At 40.2% G+C, this 19,481-nt stretch overlaps 1 protein-coding gene across 14 annotated transcripts in view; it reads left to right on the top strand.

Annotated features, from left to right (window-relative positions):
• Positions 1 to 19,481, top strand: part of EPHA5 (EPH receptor A5) — a 198,147-nt gene that overhangs the window by 6,694 nt on the left and 171,972 nt on the right. For 13 of the 14 annotated variants that reach the window (XM_021394777.1, XM_021394779.1, XM_021394778.1 and 10 more), the window contains exon 2: positions 8,088 to 8,152. In XM_021394777.1, the coding sequence (XP_021250452.1) occupies positions 8,088 to 8,152 (65 nt within the window). Of the gene's footprint in view, positions 1 to 8,087; positions 8,153 to 11,407; positions 11,438 to 19,481 lie in introns of those variants that run through there. The other variant, XM_021394775.1, reaches the window with a different exon arrangement.

Here is a 19,481-nt window from a genome sequence, read left to right as displayed (position 1 = left end):
AAACTTCTGGGAATAGGTTAATTATTCAGAATTGATAATGTGCATTTCATGATGTTTCTGGGTGAATTTGTATCTGTTTCAGTGTCAAAGCAGTGAAATTAGCTTCATATTGACCTTTATGTTAGTTTCTCCAAAATACAATCATTCCATTATACACCTAATGTTCATATACAATATCTTCCTAAAATGTGTTGGCAAACTGCTCTTCCCACTAGGAACTTCTACTTTCTTCCTTCTGAAGTAGAAGGGATAAGCTGTCAACCCCTGAAAAGCCAGTAGATCATCTTAAACATTTTTTTGCTCCCAAATGCTATCTAAGCATTATGTCAGTTCCTTTTTTTCTACTTGAGTGAACTCAGTGGCAGCAGAGTAGTCATTATTGTCAACAGGAAGGCTTTATTGGTGCTGGACAGTGAGGTCTTGCAAGTCCACTGGTAGTGAAAGCTGACAGCCTTGACAGCTCTGGATGTGTCTGGTGAGTTTCTTTTCTCTTGTTGCATCTAGTTATGTGCACAACAAAATTTGATGCCGATGTCTTTGAGAACCTGTTTTCAGAACAGAGATCAAGTTGCTTGTAGTTGGCAATGTTGTGAATTAGGGCAAAATGTGAGATTTCATTTCAACACTACCAGCAGGTGGTTTGATTGCACTGGGAATCTGTTGGGATTTTAGGGTTTAATGAGGTGCTTGATTTAAGTAGCATCTCAAAGAAATTGGCTCTGTGCTTCAGCCACTTGCAGAGGCCTTGGTAGTGGTTGGAGACCCTGGGTCTGCAGGCAGCACTGGTGTTTTCTTGCTCTGTTCAGGCCTCTGTGATGCTTGTTGGCTGTTTTGCCTTCTCAGTGGAAGCTTCTTTCCAGTTGCTGATAGCAGGGTGGTAATAACCCAGAGGGTTTCCCTAAATATTTTTTGCCACAACCAGACTCATTGTGGAGAGATGCTGTTGTGTTGGTATGGTATTGTTTCCAGTCAGTCTTATGAGTGGGGTGAGGGAACATTTTACTGACTTCCTTCCTTTACTCTGAATTTTTTTTTAATTAAATAGTGGTTTTGGTGGGAATACAAGTTTGCCATTTTAAAAAAAAATAGTAAACCATGCTGGAAATTAAGTTTCTTTGTTAAATTTTCTTTTTCTTTTCTTTGTCAAGTTACTTTGATGTCCAGTTAATAAATGTGCAAATGATTGCCTCTTGCCTCGAACGCAAATCCTTGTAAGGGGAAAAACCTGTGGTTTCCTATTTGTTTTTTTCTTTCCTATTGGTCCAGTAAAATAGAAGTGAGCTAGCTGTCCCAGTCCTGAGTGCTATGGCCAGTGCTGCACCTGTGGAAAAAACACAGCTAACCCAAAGAGCTTTGACAAAGGGCAGTATTGCACCCCTTGTAAACAGTATGTTCAAACAGCAAATATCTGGTATTTTTTTGCATTATGTCTGTAATATTTTCTGGCCATTGTTATGATTGCTATTGTCCATCTCCCTTCAAAAGCTACGAATCCATGATGTAGATGCTAGCATTTTGGCACTTGCTATAAAAGGGAATCATTAGAAAGCTAAGAGCAGGACAAAGCCAACATAATAAAATATAAATCTGCAGTTAATATTAGTTTGTGAGTTCATTAAGTAGTGTATTTTTTTTTCTTCCTCCAGTGGGCTATAAATAATAGGTACTGCTACAGCTTGCATTCTGCTGTAGCTGGTTTCCACTGATGGAAATGTTTCTAGGTTCTTTCCTGCTTGTTTCTGTCCAAATTCAGTGTAGCTAATTAATACAAAACATCTGCTCCCCGATGACTTTGATTTCTTACAGGAGTTTATTTTTTTCATTTGTTTTTGCTTTCTTGGACTATTTTTGATTGCCAGTCATTGGAGCGCCTTGGATTTATACTTTTTGAGGAAATATTTGGCAGAGCAGGGAAAACAGTTGGAAAACGAATGGCAACAATACTGCAATAAAGCAAGCAAAGATTTATGAAGCAGAAAAACTTTGACTCATGATGATGAAGAGTCCTCTGCAGTCAGTGTATCCTAGTGGTGCTGTGAACTCCAGGTGTCCAGGAGGAAGGACAGGGAGGTATGCAGTGTAAGGAGAAGCCAGCTTTGCTAATGGTGATGAGTTTGGCAGCTCTACCCCCTGCCTTGGGCTGGGGGAGAGAGGAGGAGAGTGGAGGTGCAAGGTTTGTTGGAGTGCTTGCGATGCTATTCAGGAGACCTCCTGATGAACGTTCAATTCAAAATGCTGCCATCGCGTCTTGTCACGCACCTTGACCCCCATCCAGCAGAGCATTTCACCTCGTGTTTAATTTATAGTGTGTGAGTATTCCCATGAGAAGTTTCTCACGACTATTTTAAATTGAGTTGCTCCCACAATCTCTGAGTGTTGGTTCAGAGCTGGGGCTACCTTGATTTAGCTCTGACCTTTCTGTGGATGGCTATGTCCTGTGGAGTGCAGTGCAGAGGAGGCCAGGAGTTGCAGGAGCAGCCTTGAGGATGTAGGAGCACTTACTGGATTTGCACCTTTTTTCATATGGGAGTTCAGACGTGGGTTACCAAAAACAGTGCTCAGATTCCTGTGAAATTTGTAACAAATGTATTAAAGCAGTGTTTTGTTTCAGTTTTTTTAAAACAAAACACTTTCTTTCAAATGCTTTTCTTTAAAAAATATCCTACTTATGAAATTGTGATGTTTTGAAATATTCATGCAGGCTTTAAGCGGAGGTTTCTTCACTCTTGCTCACGTTGTGATGGGATATTGATTTGGTCAAAGAGGGTATTTTTTCTCCTGCTTTAGTTGTATTTCAGTGAAATAATAAAAGCAGATTCATATGGCTTTACAGCTTCATGGTATAAACTGTCAGTTCGTGATATCCTGACCATTTTGCTTGTTCCAGAGTGATTTCTCATTAGTGACTTCATTAGGCTGTGCCATGTGGTAAATCTTCTACTTTCAAGTGTCTATGGTATCTAAGGAATAATGGGAAATAGGCTCAAAGACTATTGCAGCCCAGAGGAGTCAAGTCTTTCCCATTCCTGTGTGAGCCATGAATGTTCTTCTGGTAGATTCTTGGATGCTAAAATGTCAGGAGGACATGTGGCTGGCAAGTTCAGAAGCCCTCAATGTTTTATCCTGCTGGTGGGAGATTTTTGTTTTTCAGGTTGCTTTCTTTCCCCTTTTGAAACTGGAGCAGAGCAATTGAAACTGCTTCAGCCGACCCTGCTCCAGACTAGAGCTGGAGAAACTATCTCACTTAGGTGGTGTGACTAAAGTCATGAGTTGGTGGCTTCAGCTTCAGACCTTGTGCTATCATGATAGACCTGCCCTGCTTTCAGTGTGCCATCTGATCCTGCTGCACAGCACTGTGTACTAGGTGGCTGCATCAGGTGGGATGCTCTACTGTGTGGGCAGGTGCATTGGCTTAGGTGAGTATTGAATGCTATCAGCTTTGGCATTTGTTATGCTTCCTTCCAGCCACGATCCCGGCGTAGTCATGGTGAAGCTGCTAAACGCCTATTGGATGAACATGATGAGGACATCTGAATGAAAAGTCAGATCCAATCTCCCATTAGAGATTCATGAGTGAAAGGACAGCGGTAATTCACCAGCTAGAGTTCAGGGCAGAGGTTTAGTTCACTTCTGGTTTTGTTCCAACTTGATTGCTCACCCGTAGTAAGCAGTCTATCTGAGAACAAGAGTGCATGCAAATTCCCTCGGCTATTATTCTGTATTAAAAAAAAGGAAAAAAGGCTGTGGTATGACTTTAGACTTAATCATCATTTATCCTACCCTGAAGGCATGGAAGTTAATGATGATATAGATCTGTGCGGTTTTGTGTTCCCCTTGACTGAGCATTAGAAATAATTAGGGCTTGTGGGATGGATGCACTGCTGGTGGAGATGAACAAAACACATTTTTGAATCAATGTATGTGGCTTTTCCAAGTTATCTGGCAAAGATACAGGTGCTAAGTGTGTACTTATTGGCTCTGAGGTTTCTTGCTTGTTGAGACACATCTAGCTGATGCTGAAGAGAAAGGAAGTGGGAATAAATGAGTTCTGCTCCTTTGGAAGTTTTTTGAGGTGATGGGGTAAGCAGAGTTGCTAGCAATTTCTGGAGAGACTTCTTCAGTGGGATGAGCTCTCCTGCATCCCAAGGGCTGTTGAGTATGGGTCTAGGCTATGCCCAGGACTCCCAAGCTGTACAGGAGCTGACATTGACCCTCCTGAAGGATGTGAACCTTAAGCACATAGTTGCAGATTTTTCCTGAATTACCACCTCCTGTCAACAGAGCATTTGGTTATTAGACAGCAGTGGCCAAATGCATGCTGCTGGTTGTCACAGGTTTGATGGGGAGGAACTGCTTCTGCTGCTCCTGAGGAGAGCTTTTTTTTTTTTTTAATCCTGCTGTGGGTCAAACCAGAGGGACTTTTGGCTATTTTTATTCAGGTGCAGAAAAGCTTCACATGATGAGTGGTGAAAGCGTCTCATTAGGATGGCACCAGCTCTTTGGGAACAAACTGTCTTAGCAGAGAATTTACACTCCGTAGCTATGTACTTTACCTGCCATTTGCCCACTGTTTCTCTCCTAGCCTGGCCAATCTACTTAAAAGCCGTGTCAGCAATCTGCAGTTTCTTAACAAAAGCAATTTCAGCAAAAAAATAACACTGCTGCCAGGTTTGGGAAGGAGGGGAGGTCACGTCCTGAAGCTGTGGGTGACACCGTCACCCTGTGCAGGCGCTCCTGCGGCTAAGGCCTTGCGGGAGCCTCCCTGGGATAAGGCCATGAGGCTCTGGCCTGCTCTGAGGCAGGACCAGGGCGTGTTTGGGAGCTGGCAGTGGTGCAAGTAAATAATGCGTTTCCTGGAGATGGCTGGGTGGGTGCTGATGGGGAAAATGCAGAAGCCTTGTGTCTAGGTGGAGTGGTGGTAATTTCTGTTTATGTAGGGATTTCTGGGATTCTGAAAGCAAAACATTTCTGTCTTTGCAGGCAATTTAGCGTAACTACTAGCTGAATACATTCCTCAGCAAATCAATACAGTGCAGTATTTTAGAAGATATACTGTTAAGGCAATTCTGTGCAGGAGCCAATGGGGCACGCTGTGATTGAGAAGGCCCCATCATGCGGGGAGCTTTTCGGTTCTCTATCCAGAGCAGCCTAGAGCTTAATGTCACTGGTGGCTTTTGTTCTCCTGGCATGAATTTCAGGTTACTGCGCTGTGCCTGTCAAAAGGTGCATCTCATCCCTTCCTATTTATTTTGCTCTGTTTAGAATCCTATTGATAAAAGAGAGGAAATGCCTCTTTTCTAACTGGAGATTTAGTATTCAGCTCTGCTGGCTGATTCACCGATAGAAAAATTCCCACTGACTTGAGTTAGAGTTGAATGGATTGTATTATCCTTTCATATGAAGAAAATTATTTTGAAATTGAAGTTAATAACAGCAATTTAAAAATTGTCATTGTTGGATAATACAATATTTATTTTTATCATGTTCTTTTTATGATCTAATGTTTGAATAAAAGCACTTTTCCTGCTTTTTGCTTAATTAGCATGTCATGAAGAACTTTGTGGCATCAAACACACCATCTAATTACATTTATTAGTAGCATCTTCAGGACAAGTTTTAATTAAGTTGTACAATATAGATCAATACTTGTTTTGCATCCATTGCATCTTACGACAGGAATATACTGTTCTGCACAGTTTAATTACAGTGATTGTAATAGGAGGAATTTGAGTAACCTGCCATTTTGTTGGCAGGTTTCTCCTCCTTTTTTGAAATGGTTTACAGCTATAGTATAGGACATGTTTGTTGTGTGTCCTATTTTGAAGAATATTTTAAGATCACCTTTGTGATCGCAATGAGAAAATGCAGTAGGATTAAGAGCGCTTAGGTACTGATCTTTGACTTCATCTGGAGCAGGGATAGAAGATAACCTGAAGACACATCAGGAGGACAAAAGCTGGCCATTACTGGGTGGCATCTGTAAGGGTAGATGAAAGCAATATATTTTACTTAGGCTGTGGTGTGGAAAGCCACCTACTTTTGCTTCCTTATTGTGAACATATTTCAGTAAAATCCCTCAATTTTGTTTCCAGTGAATGTCCTCTGATTTGGTAGCATTCTGAGCACCCAAGCGTGCTTTCTGTTTTAGAAACAATACCCAGACGAGGCAGAAAATCTCTCTGTTGTATGATAGCATGCTAGATTAAGGATTGCATACACTGCAAATATCCAGGTAGACGAACCTTCTCTAAGTGTTTGGTGCCAGAGCTGAGGACGTTTTTCCCTATCTGTTGTGTTTTGGCTGTTTTTGTGTTCAGTTGACTGCAGTTGTCAACTTACAGTATAATACAATGATTACAAGAAAATTTTGTCACAATACAATGATCAAGACAAAATTGATACCAATAATGTTGTTTTTCAAGCTAGATCTGTTGTCTAATCTTCATCTGTTTTTTCTTAAATATTCCTTAAAATTTCAAAGGAAGATGACTTCTGTTTTAGGAGAATGTATGTCTGGTTTTATTATTTGTGCCTCTGTGTACATACTATGGTTTGCTGTTAAGTTCTTGTGCTTCTATACATTTAGGTCATTGACTCTTTAGGGAAAAAGAGACTCCCTGAAGTGGAATGCCAATTACAGGAACTTGATCAGTCTATTTTTTGTCACAGCGAGGAGGTACTCTTTGAGTACTGTATTTATGATTTCCGAGGTACTCAGTTGACAGTGTTTTAATTTTGTTAATGGTGCATTGCAGCAGGGTGACCTGTACTGATGTGGAGATCTGTATGCCTTGGTTTTGTGCTGGTGTATTTGTTTGTGCAAAGATGGAAAATAAACCTCAGATGAGTACCAGGGTTGAGAACTGATATTCCCATTCTTTCTGCTTGTATGTGCGTGCTATTTCTTTTCTCTACCAATTTTTAAGTATACCTACCTAAATGGGCTTGTTTCTAAAGGACTGAGCATGTGTCCTACTTCACTTGTTTCCAGCTTATTCTTGGGTTAGCTCATCATTGGCCTGAAAGTCTTGAAAGTTTGACTTCCTGTGGGATTTCTGAACAATACATACATTGGAGACCATGAATTGAAGAGTTGGGGAAATTGGTTCCTTTTTAGGATGAACGTGAGTGCAAAAATGATGTTTGTGCTATGCAGATAAATGTACTGTGGAAAGCAAGTATTATAGTTTGAATCCTTGAAGAGGGATTTTTGTGCTTTGTAAAGTAGACTCCTCTTAGACAGAGTTTCGGTATAACTGCTATTGATTTGGAGGCTAGTTCTTAATTTGGGAGACTTAAAGCCCTGAGTACAGGAGATGACTCTGGAAAGCTCAGCACCAGAAGCTACTGTAACTTTCCTCAGCTGAATTAAGTGTGTGTAGATAAATTTTTAAATTATTTCATGCTTTGTACTCAATATTTCAGGAAATATGAGGGGAAATATTATAAGCTTGAGGATATTTTTTTTTTGCTCTTTAATGTAAATTGTTTGTTAATTGCTTATGACTTAACAGAACCACTGTATTTTTTGGTGGGGGGAAAAAGACAATCCCTTGGATATGCTATAATGAAGTTGTCAAGTCCTGGAACAACATGCAAGGGAGAAAAAAGAATAGATTCCTGATAACAGTAATACTGTCATACTTCCATACAAAGTGCTTCAAAACTTGAATCCATGATAACCAGGGTACTCTGCATGTTGTTTCTTGTTTTGTGTTTGTCTTAAAGGCTTGATTATGCTAAAGACTGTACCACCTTAGAAGAAATATATGTGTATCCGCTGCATGTCTTATACAGAGTGTATGTAGTTGCTTCCCTCCCAGAAAGACTAGACCCAAAGATCTTAAAGCAATAGTCTGGACCTTGTATAAATTTAGGGCATGTGCAACATTCAGTTGCAGATCTCAAAGGGTATGACTTCATTGTTAGAGGAGTTACTGCACTTACTAGTGGAGTTGTTTTGTCTTATAAAAACCCAGCTTTCTTGGTTAATTATAAACACCCTATTTGCCATAGTCACCCAAATCATGAAATATTTACTGAAATTTATAGTACATACACCTTACCAGTTTTTTTCTTACTTTCAGTGAATTTACTGGACTCACGCACGGTAATGGGGGATCTAGGATGGATAGCCTACCCAAAAAATGGGGTAAGTCTCTGTTGTTGTTTGCTTTTTCACTCACAAATTATACTAATCATTTCCATTCGGAAAGTAGACTACTGAGTTTAAAAACTCCCTGGAGTGATTTGTCTGCAATGGAAGGAAAAATACATAAAACAACGTGCTGGGGCTGGAAAAAATGGAGCTGTGTGGCTGGAGGATTGATTTATTTATGCAGTAGATCCAGCCACAAGTATTTTAATTAAAAAAAAAAAAGAAAAAAAAAAGAAAAGTGAGTCAATCCCCTCACTTGTCCCCTCACCGACAAAACCACGAGACTGTATAAATTGAAGTGATGAATTCTGGTTCTTTACTTGAGCAGATGGGATAGATGTACAGCAGTTTTCTGCAAATTTTCTTTCGAAATACAGGGTTTGGAACATTACTGTTAACTTTAAATGAAGAGGGCTGTTTAGGCTCCAGATAAAATTTTGGCAGCTGATAACTCTGGAACAGGAGGTGAGTTTTAAGCATCTTGAAGAGTCTACGTTCCTTCCATTAACTGTTCTGAGGGCTGAAGGATCCTGGCTTCTTAATTTAATACCAGAAATAGTTATGGAGTCCGGGTGCATTAATACTCATCAACCTGTCCACTTTGCCTGACTGAATCATATAAGTAGTCACTCCTGAATTTTGGTCTTGGTTTGGCTGGAGCATCCTTGATGCTGTACTGTAGCAGAGAGCTTTGATAGTCTTGCAAGGTGTTGAGTATTCCTGTCAATTCCTAGGATACAGAAGCAATGTCTGATGTATCCCGAGATAGAAATGCTGCATAGCTGTGCTCTCCGATAAAGAGCTTTCAGGAATGTGGTATTCCAGAGCTTTAGATGCCAGGTGAAATAGGCTGCAGAATTGCCTTGCACTCCAGTTTGATTACCACAAAAAATGGTGGCAATGTTTGTACAGTGTAACCAACCCTGTGCTGTCGACTGAATTACAGTCTGGCTTTCTGTATTTTGTGTAGATAAAAGGTAGTAGAAATGGTGGCCTCACTAAGACAAGTTGCTTGCTTGCAGGCCCTGGTTATGGCAGAAATGTAAAACGACATGGGGAGCTTAGTTCTTCCTGAAACCAGTTCAAGAGCTATACCACGTGGTTGTCCGAGTCTATAGCGATATACTTTTTCTCTTGATTTAAAGATGAGAACTGAACGTGCTCCCCTTGCTTGTGTGAGCATCAGAACAACTAGTTCCAGATGTGCTGGCAGAGCATTATGGTGGTGCTATGTCAAACTACAAAGAGTCTGATGTCTAGTTCTTAATGTCCACTTTGTCCCTTTTGCACATCTGTCAGTATTCTCCCTAGGCTAGTAAGCAGTTGCTGTATAATCTGGTGTCCTTACAGGAATGTCTGTAGAGAAATAACTAGGCCTGAAGTGTTCAGAAGATATCCAGATCTGTATGTGTAGATGAGCACATGAAAAGCTAAATATTCTATGTATTAGGCTCAGTTGCTTTTTCATTATTTAGAAAAACTTTCTTATATTTACAAGCTGAGATTCCAACCAGCACTTGGAAGTGCACCCATGAATGCCAAGTTAATGGTTACTGACTCAATAGGGAGATTTTTTTTCCCTTGATTTAACTAATGCAAATAATAAATGAATCAGACGGACAGTTTTTGAATTTCCAGAAATCTCCTGTTAATCTTCTTTGTTTTCATGGGACCATAAAAATCCATGAGCTTAGCCCACTTGTCTCCTTTGGCCTAATATATTTGCAATGTTTTATAAATGCTGGGGAAAAAAGTCTTTCCAGACCTAATTCTTTAACCCCTTTATCTGCTCTCGGTCAGCTGTTCTGCAGTTATACTCTTATATGCTTGATTTATAAATATATATATATATATATTTAAGATCTACCATGTGTAAATATTTTAAGTCTTACTTCAGTATTTGATTTTGCAAAGAGGTAAATAGATTAGAGAAAATTTAGGCAGGTGGGTTTTTTTGTTTGTTTGTTTGTTTTTGAGGTATTCTCATCCTAATTTTTCTCGGGACATGTAGAAATATTTGAAATATCTGCACAGTTTCCAATCAAGGAAAGGAGCAGAAATCTGGTAGTATGTAACTCTATGTATTGTACATATGTAAGTTTAGTAACTTAAACTGCTTGGTAACAATTTCAATGATTATGTAGTTTCAACTACAGATATATCACCTTTTGAAGCAACCTTCAACTCTGTTTTGATAATTCTCCGCTTGATTTTTATTATGAATCTTAAGGAAATTAGTGTTTTTCTTAGAACCACATCTGTTAGAAGTAGGAGATTATTGACAGCAGAGTTCCTCATGCAAAGAAAATAAGCATTTTAGACTTCGCAGTTTTGTAGGAGTGCCCAGGAGAAGTCATAAGTGGATCACAAGGGCTTAAGGGGAGAAGTTTTGAGAACTATGGGTTTTTTTTTATTTTTTTTAAATAAAGAAAGAAAAGATGACAAAAGAAAACAGTGGGGTAAGAGGTCTAGTCACGTGAAAAGAACTTGCTTCTGGCAGATCTTTTATAGTTAAGTGTCATATTCTAAATTTCTGTTACAGCTGTATACCATGGTAGTTTTTGTGTATTGAAGCTGTCTTTCCTTCCATGCTCCAGAGAAGTCAAGCTGCACTCATTTAGCCTGCTGCTCACCTCATTTTTGCTGAACACAATGGAAAAATGCACTCTACCTTGGGAAATGAAAAGAGTGGTAGGGGAAGGAGACTGACTGGCCAATCTGTAGACAAATTAGGCTTAGAGCTACTACTGTTTCATAGCTGTAATTCCAAATAAAGCACCTCAGCTGCTTTAGTCCCTGCATGATCAGACCTTGGTTTGCTGCAAAATAGCATGCGCCCAGGTAATCTTTGGAATAATAGGCTTTAGGGGAAAGGAGAGAAGCACTTCAGGGCTATCTCTGCAGAGCTTTGCCTAGCTAGGTGCTTATTTGGTACAGGTTTTGGCAGTGTCTGGTATTCTTTCACCCTTGGTGGGTTTCATTTTGACTGTAGTTATGGAAGGCAAGCAAAATCGCCATATATAATATGTACACACACGTATATACATACATACACACGTGTATTTGTGTAGTGGAAATGCTGAGTCATGGCTTGAACCAGTGATTGAGCACCTGGTGGGCAGGCAGGACCAACCCAGGGGAGCTCAGGTGCATGCAATGCACTTGAGTGACCAGAAGGGGTGGTGCCATGATCCTCCCCTTCCCAGACCTTATTTAAAGTTGGCAACGGAGGTGAGGAGATCTTGCTGGAGATTGTTGCCTACCTGAGGCCTTCTAAAGGTAAGTAACTTCTTTCCTTCATTTCTGTGCCCATGGCTGTTGCATTTAAGCAAACCCTCACCTGCTGCAGCCTAGGACCTTGCTACTCTGCTGTCATTGCTGCATTTGCCATTGTGTTACAATTTGTATATTTACGTATGTGGAGCACTGAGAAACCAGAAGAAATGAAATGTGATGTGGCCAAATCTACGTGGTGTGAGGAACCAGATGTTGTGCTGCTTTGCTCTAAAGAATCAATGAATCCTGGTAGCATGGCTTCCTTGCTACCCCAGGAGGGCTTCCCTGGCAGTGCAGTGTTTGGCAACTTGCAGCAGTCATATGTGGCTCTTAAGCGTGTGGTTCTATTTGTTGTAGCATAAGCAAAGCCCTCATGAGGTCTGCATGGCGATGGAGCTCAGAAAGGGAACCTTATCCCTGTAAGTGGTGCATCATCAGTGTGGAAATGCTATTCCTTTTGTAGCTCATGAATTGAGAATATATTATGTTACTGCGTGCCAAAGGGACAATTCCCACTTTGCTCTGCAGTGTAAGTTTACCTTAATCTGAAGAAGGTTGTTGGAATTACTAGAGGTGATATCAGAAATACAAGGATGCATTTTGGCTCCCTACAAAGCCATAGCTGGGGTAGAGGCTACAAAGATCTCTAGGTAAGTCTGTGCTGTTCAGCCTTGGTCTGACCATGTAAAAACACAACCACTTTAACAGTAACCATGTACTTGCAAAAGTTACTGATTAAAATCAATGCTTTTTAGATGGCTTGATTTATTCACCAATTATGTCTGATTTGTTTCAGTGGCTATGATAGTGCTGATTTACTTGCTTCAGACCCTCCCTCCCTTCAGGATTTATTTCTAAAAGTTATTTTTTTCATACTATTTTCTTGCCAAATTGGAGCACACCTGCTTTATTTATGCATCTTCCACCTCCCATTGATTTCCTTGAACTTCCTGTAGCTCAGAACAGGAAGGCTCTGCAGTCCTTGGAGTACTGGCTATGTGCTGTGGCTCATCGTACAGCTCCGTGTTCTGGGTTTTTTCAGACTCACACAGGAAAATAAACACGCACTAAGGAATCTTGTCCTATGGAGACATTAGAGGATGTTGAGATCGCTCTTAATTCTTTATTCATCGCAGAAAATGAGAGCGATAGCTGACTTACTGCAGGAGGGAAAGCAACTGCCCTGCTTTTGGTGGTCAGTAAGGCCAAATACTGAAAGCAGGGGGAGTAAATTCAGCCACACTGATTCTGCGAGTTGCTTGTCATTTATGTAGGATTTCAGTAGGCTTTATTTTATTATTATATTTTTTATTTTGGAGAGGGTGGTGAGCAGCATTTCTGGCTCATTCTTTTGAGGATAGGTACCCTAGGGTGCCTCTTTGAAGTTAAAAATAATGGTGGTTTAGATTACTAAGCGTGGTTTGTGAATACATTCATGTTTTTCTCTGTCGATCTCAGTTCAGATAGAGATTTTATACAGGAATCCTGGATTGGAAGCAGCGCTTGCCCTCGGGGTTAGAAATAAAATAAAGGGGAGGGATGGGGGAATGAGAGGAGGAGGAGGATTCTTGGCACCATTGAGCTGTGTCATGTAGCTATGATTACAACTGGCATTTTCAGGGCAGTACTTTTTGGCAGCTCATGTTTTCTCTTGCAAATGCTGCTGCTCGGCTGTGACCAGCACAGAAGAGGAAGCAGAGGGATACATACTATGGCAAGAATACATTTCTTACTGCAGCAGGGAGCGTGCTGGAGATGAAAGTAATACCTGAGGAGGTGAAAAGATAAATTAATGATTCCTGAAAAACCTGACATTTGGCTGTTTATTTGCACATGTAGACATTAGAAAGAAACATAGTCCACATCTGCAAATTATTTGAAGCAAGCTGAGTAATCCAAACCAGAGCTGTACTGAACATTTTTCATTATATACAAGATAAACAATTTTTACATGAGGGATTTCTGGGATGATAGTGGGAGATAAAATACATGGGAGGGCATTGTTTTCCCCTAAGATTCCTTACAGTAAAATGCAAAATCTCTCTCTATATATATTACCTTCTGTCCTCTTTGAACCTCCCCCTTGTTTCTTCTGTTCTTATATAGTCATCTCATATCCCATGGTGATGTTTTCTCCCTCTTTTAGTATATCAGTGTGATAGATGCATGTTTGCATTGTATAGCATAATTATAACACAAGAACTTGAGCTTTGAGTCTAAAAAGACGACAAGTTAATAATGCAGATCCCTTGTGATAATTGAACTAAATTCTGTTTGAGGTCATGTTTAAAGCACTGAAAGCTCCCAGAGATGCTAGAGTTAAAGGAGAAAGGGGATTCTGAGAGCTGAGTTCAGCCAGCTGACTGCTGATCAAATCTGTGGGTTTGCCTGTTGTGTAAGCAGCACTGCCAGTGCTTCTAGGGCTGTGTTTGTTTCACAGAGCTTGAATATACCAACCAAAATCTAAAAGCTGCTCTGGTTTACTAGAAGAAATGAGAGATTCATGTTGTGTGGAGGGGCTGATGGAGGTAGGTGCAACAGTGAGTGCTGGTCTGGCTCATAACAGTCTTAAGGGATGCAGAGAAGAAGGGAATATTCTGTTGCTCAGGTTTGCAGTGGGTAGGACAAGAAAAGCAGGATTTGTTTCAGCTAAGCTGATTCAGGTGAAATTTGACAGAAAGTACTTTGTCCTGTTCCAGGTTTGAGACAGATAAGGCATTTCCTTCCCAGGAGGTCTCTGATAGCAGATCAGACTCTTGTCTGTTACTCTGGACAAGCGCTATCATCCCTTCTGGAGGAACAGATAGGGTGATCTGTTTTGGCTTCTTCCAGCCCTACATACAAATGGTGGTGGATTGAAAGCATGTGTCTGGAGTGAAATCTCTGTTTTTCTGATGTTTTTTTTTTTCTTGCCCTGCTTATAAAGCACCTTTACTCATCCAACACCCTGTGTTTAAGACCAGCTTTTCTAATGCTTGCAACATATTGCCAATGGTGTGCAACTTATTTTAGATTAGAGTAGCTCATGCTGTAGAACAGCTTTCACTGAACCACCTCGCTATTTTGTTTGCATCCTTTTCCATGTCGTCTTTCCTATCTGAAGTTGAATCTTCTCCATTTGTGCATGCTCTTAATTTTTTGTCTTGGACTCTTGTCTACCTGCTGTTTGGTTTATATGCTGTTGACATGAATCAAGCCTTTACTGGGTAGCAGCATCTGGCAAGGTATAGGTCTTATTAAAAGAGATGAAAAATGCCTGGAATACTCTGAAATAGCGTAAAAATAAATTAATACTAGCAAGATTAAGAATAAAGCAAATCTTTATCTCTGTTAGAGCTGTATTACTAGAATTATACACTACGCTCCTGGTCTTAAAAATCCACCACAGAAGAATTGAAGGCTGATCCTTCAGTATATCTTCTTGTAAATACAGTTGTCAGCATTAGGTTCCTCCACACAGACTCATTGGGCAAACAATAATCTCCTTTCATGCTAAAAAGTCTTTTTTTCTCCAGTGTCTAAGAATTACGTTTGAGGATAAAAGAGCTTTGAAGAGCTTTATCTTCTAAAACCATTGTTTTCTCTGTTACTTTTGTGCTGGTTCCAGAAATATTGGTACCCAACAGTTAGGAACCGTACAATTAAAATGTTCAAATGTAGTGCTGTCATGAAGAATCTGAAATTTTGCAGAATTAAATATTATTATAGTATGCATGTTCCACAGCCCAGGGTTTATAAAATACGCATTAGGATTTTATAGTTTGTTGATGGATTTGTACTATGTTACTTATGCTACTTACTACTTCATATCCTAATATATATATATATATAAATCACTGGAGTACTTACAGTATAATCACATAATCCGTTTATATGACTGAAAATGCGTTGGCCTTGGTCTTGCCCCCTTTGACGGCGTATATTTTTATTCGGATTAATAGCTTTTTTGGGTAAATAAATTCAAGGCTGCAGTCTTGTGTTTGATTTATTTAGTGTTCTTTTTATAATGAGGACAGTTGGTTTTCTTTTCATGGTACTCATTCAGGAAAGCCAGATCAGAAAGCATGGAAAAAAAAATGAGTGCTAACTTCAGGGGGGGGGGGGAAATGGTAAGTTTTAGCCTAGAAGGTGAATATTTTAAAAGGTAGAATGCCTGAAAATAGTGTGTAAAAACAGAAGCAGCTATTTTGTTTGTGATTGCCTTGTGTGTTGGACAGCAAAATTTGACAGTAAAAAATTAGGAGGTCTTTTTGGAGACCCATTAACTATCTTACAGCCAATAAGAAAAAAGCTTTTTGACTGACATCTTTATAAGTGCAAACTCCTGTTATGTGGCTATACAAGAAATATTTCAGCAGCCAAACATCTAAGGCTGCTCAAGCAGACCTCGATTTATTTTCAAGCTATTTAATGGGAATGATCAGAATTCTCAGAGGTGGAAAATGGCAGCTGTCCTGAGCCCTGCTTTCTGGTCCTTGTGGCAGAAACAGGGTGTCTTGTCAGTTACTGAAATGCGCATGCACACACAAAATTTGAGGGTGGGGACTGGCTTTTTACGCAGCCAAAGAAAATGCTGGTATTTTAGTTAGAATCTTTCTACCTCAAAATATTTTGGTTTCCTACAGTCTTAATTTATCTTAGGTGTTTTGATAGTGGGGGAAGAAGCATGCTAAGCTCTCTTATTTAGTGTGCTTCACTAAAGCAGTCAGTATTCGTACGATCTGTCAGTTTTAACATTGACAGTACTGTGGCAAAACAGACGTGAGATTAAGTACCAGGGTACACATGGATGTAAATACATACTTCCAGAGATTGTGTCCTAGCTCTTCTCCAAAGAAAAGCGGTAGATTTCTAACCAGCTTTTAGTCTCTTCTCAACACAAATGATGAAATGCTGTTAAAGGGAATGTGAGTGACACCCAGCTATCAGTCATCTCTGTTCTACCCCTGTGATGTTGTGCACTGCCTCACTGACATGATCGATTGCCTGCCTGCATCCCACAGACTGAACAGTGAGTATAAAAGAATTGCAGAACATGATCGGATTCCGGAGTTCATTTCACTGCTGCTTCACCTGCCTTGTCAGAGGGTTTGGAGAAAAAAGGGGCCTTGTCCTATGAGGCATTGTGAGCATTTAGGAGAGAGAACAGTTATTTTTTCTGTGCATAATGGGAAACTAATGTTACTTATTTTTATTTTACTTTATTGCTGAAATTACATCAGTGATGTAGTAAAGGTTTAGAGTTGTGAGTGAGACTTGCATAATACCAGGCTCCATTGTTACATGTTCAGACCTACCCCTGAACACTGTTCAGGAATTGTAAGGAACAATCTAGGAATGAGTTCTCGGATAGCTGCAGGCAGGATCAGGTCCCAGGGTTGGTAGGGAGCCAGCCTTGCAGAAGAGTAGAGGCAGGTGCTCCCTGTTGTTTCAGTGCCCCAGTGGAGGGCCCACTGAGCAGGACGCCTCTGGTGCAGCATTGGTGAGGAGCAGAGATTACTCATGTTTTTCTAAAAACTGAATATATCAGACTAGGATGAAGGTGGCCCAGTGCAGCTCTGGATTCTCCTTCTGATGCTTTTTGAGAAGTGAAGTGAATATATATACCTGGTTCTTGCCAAAATGCTCTGATGAGCATTTGACTTGGACTTCCTTGCTTATTTATCTTCTATGTTGATTATTCCAGCAAATGCCAGGCCACTGCTTTGATTCTATTGAGTTCTGATTTAATAAAATGACTGGTAGAGAAAATCAAATTGTTCTTTGTGTTATGAGAAGAGATGTTTAATTTGTAAGAGAAGCTATCCATTTTTAAAGCTGGATCCACTTCAGGAGAGTGCATCTTATTGACTTTTGGGGTAAATGAACTACCTATGTGTTGAAACATAGCAAGTAGTGTCCTGTAGATTTGTTACCGTGCTGAAGTAAGATGAACAAGAAGCTTGTGAAGTTGTGTGCTTTCTGAGGATAATTACCCTCCTTGGGATGCTTTTTCACAGCATCAAAGGTAGAACTCTTGGCTTTGAAGCAGAGGAAGGACTGAGCCCTCATGCTGCACAAGTTCTCATTTGACTTCAGTAAAAATTTTGGGGGGGGTCAATGACCTGTCCCTCATCTTCCAAGATCTTCCAGTAGTATTATTTACCTGTAATACTGACAGTCCCGTAATGCTGCGCAGAAGATCCAGTTGGCAGAAGATAATGCAGTATTTCTTAATGTGGTTTGAGACACTGGTGTACACTGTTAATCTGTTTGCAGTTCTGTTGCAGTGGTGAGGAATAGCTGCAGGCTTGGCTGCTCTCCTGCCTTGCCTTTGGCTGTGAGCTAGATGAAGAATATGTGAGTGAGCCCCTCAGAATGGAAGAGCAGGTGATAACAGGACTGCGTTGTAACTTAAGTATCTGTTTATTGAAAGTGATCTTACCGAGTTTGTTAATTTTAGGCATTGGGTTTCTCCAATACATGACAAGGATGAACTGTTATGAGGGAATAATCCTGCTAAAATGGTGAAATCCTAGAGTCCCAGCTGTACCCATGTGGAGTGGGAAAACTGCCTGTTAATGGAAAGGAGTTAGACTTGCTGTCTTCTAGCTTCAGAAGACCTAGCACTTCTTTGGTGCTGGCAGCCATTTTCAGTGGGACCTTGCTTTTTTGTTAGCTTTTTTGTGAGTTACCCTTGCATATTCAGTCTGCAGAATCCTGGTACTGACAGTGTGATTGTCCTGGTTTCTTGCTGGAGCCTTGGAGGTATTCCCGAAGTGAATCACTGGAATTTTAGAGGGCCATCAAAGTAATATGGCTGTGTATGATATCCATTCGGTATTGCTTGCTCCTTGTTCAGTCAACAGAGAAGGACAGCAAAAATGTGGCCCTTGGCCTTCTGTTCAGAAACCTCAGGGTGTTCAGTTTTGTTCCATAAGCTTTATTTTCCTCCAGAAGTAAAAAGATGCGTGCTTCAGTGTGCTTTGCCTTGGTTTCAAACTTCCCAGCTGTTTATGATTGGGCAGCTATTGGAGCTCCATGCAAGACATAATTTTAAGTGCTGTTAGGTGTTGTAGGGCACACACTGACTGTTTTAGTTGATTGCAATGCAAATGCATAGTAAGCCTGTAAATCATAGCCAGTTTTGTGATTAAAAATCATTGCAATAATGTAAGATTTAGTTGCAATTTATTTATTGCAAATCCTGCTAGACTACACAATTAAAATCATAACCACAAGTATAATCCTGTGAGATAGTCACTTCATTACAGTCTCCTTCTGGTTTACTGTTTGCATTGTTTTGATGCCAGATTGAATAACCGAATGTTCCTCTGTAGTTAAGTTTAGTGGCAGCCTATTTTGTTCTCTTTTGTATCTCTGCTAATTCTGGAGGGTTTTTTTTACATGGTGATTTCACTTCTAGTACTGGAGAAATTAACCTAAAATGATAAAAAGTTTTTAGAAAAGAATTGCTGGGTTTCATGCCTATCACAGTAGACGTTTTGTCAGATGATGAGAAAATAAATGACTTGCAGCCATTGATACCTGGTGCTAGGTGCTGAGGTAGGTGGCTGGGAGCAGGTCAGTGGCTACAGTCATTTTGCTGCAGAATTACAGCATGACTGAGTTGAGCTGCTGAACAGGAGTGGAACAAACAGGTCACTCGGAAACACGTTTCAGACCGGATCAAGCCTTCCCGTGCAGTTTCAGATATTAATCTCCTTTCTGGTGTAGTACCTTTTATTTTATTTTTTTCCCCAGCATGTTACACATCCTGTTTCCATTGCAAAGAAAGTCTAAGTGGGATGAGGAGTAGCTTGTGCCAGTCAGGCAGAGCACAATGACTCTGGGTGTTGGAGTGATTCTGATAAATGTCCAGATTGAGATAATCAAAGCCCACTATGGGATTTGGTTGTTTCCCTACTTATTAATTGTAATGATAATTAAATATCAGTGCCCATTACACAGGCTGTACAGCTCAGCTCCAAGCTTCCCAAGCCCTGTATATTCAATTTTAAAACGTTACTTATTCAAAGCCTGGTATACTTAATGTAGAGGGGTGGTC

Source organism: Numida meleagris, chromosome 4, assembly GCF_002078875.1.
Source record: "Numida meleagris isolate 19003 breed g44 Domestic line chromosome 4, NumMel1.0, whole genome shotgun sequence".
NCBI lineage: Eukaryota > Metazoa > Chordata > Aves > Galliformes > Numididae > Numida > Numida meleagris.
The sequence above is the reverse complement of the archived record's forward strand: the minus strand, read 5'-3'. Positions and strand labels throughout refer to the sequence as shown.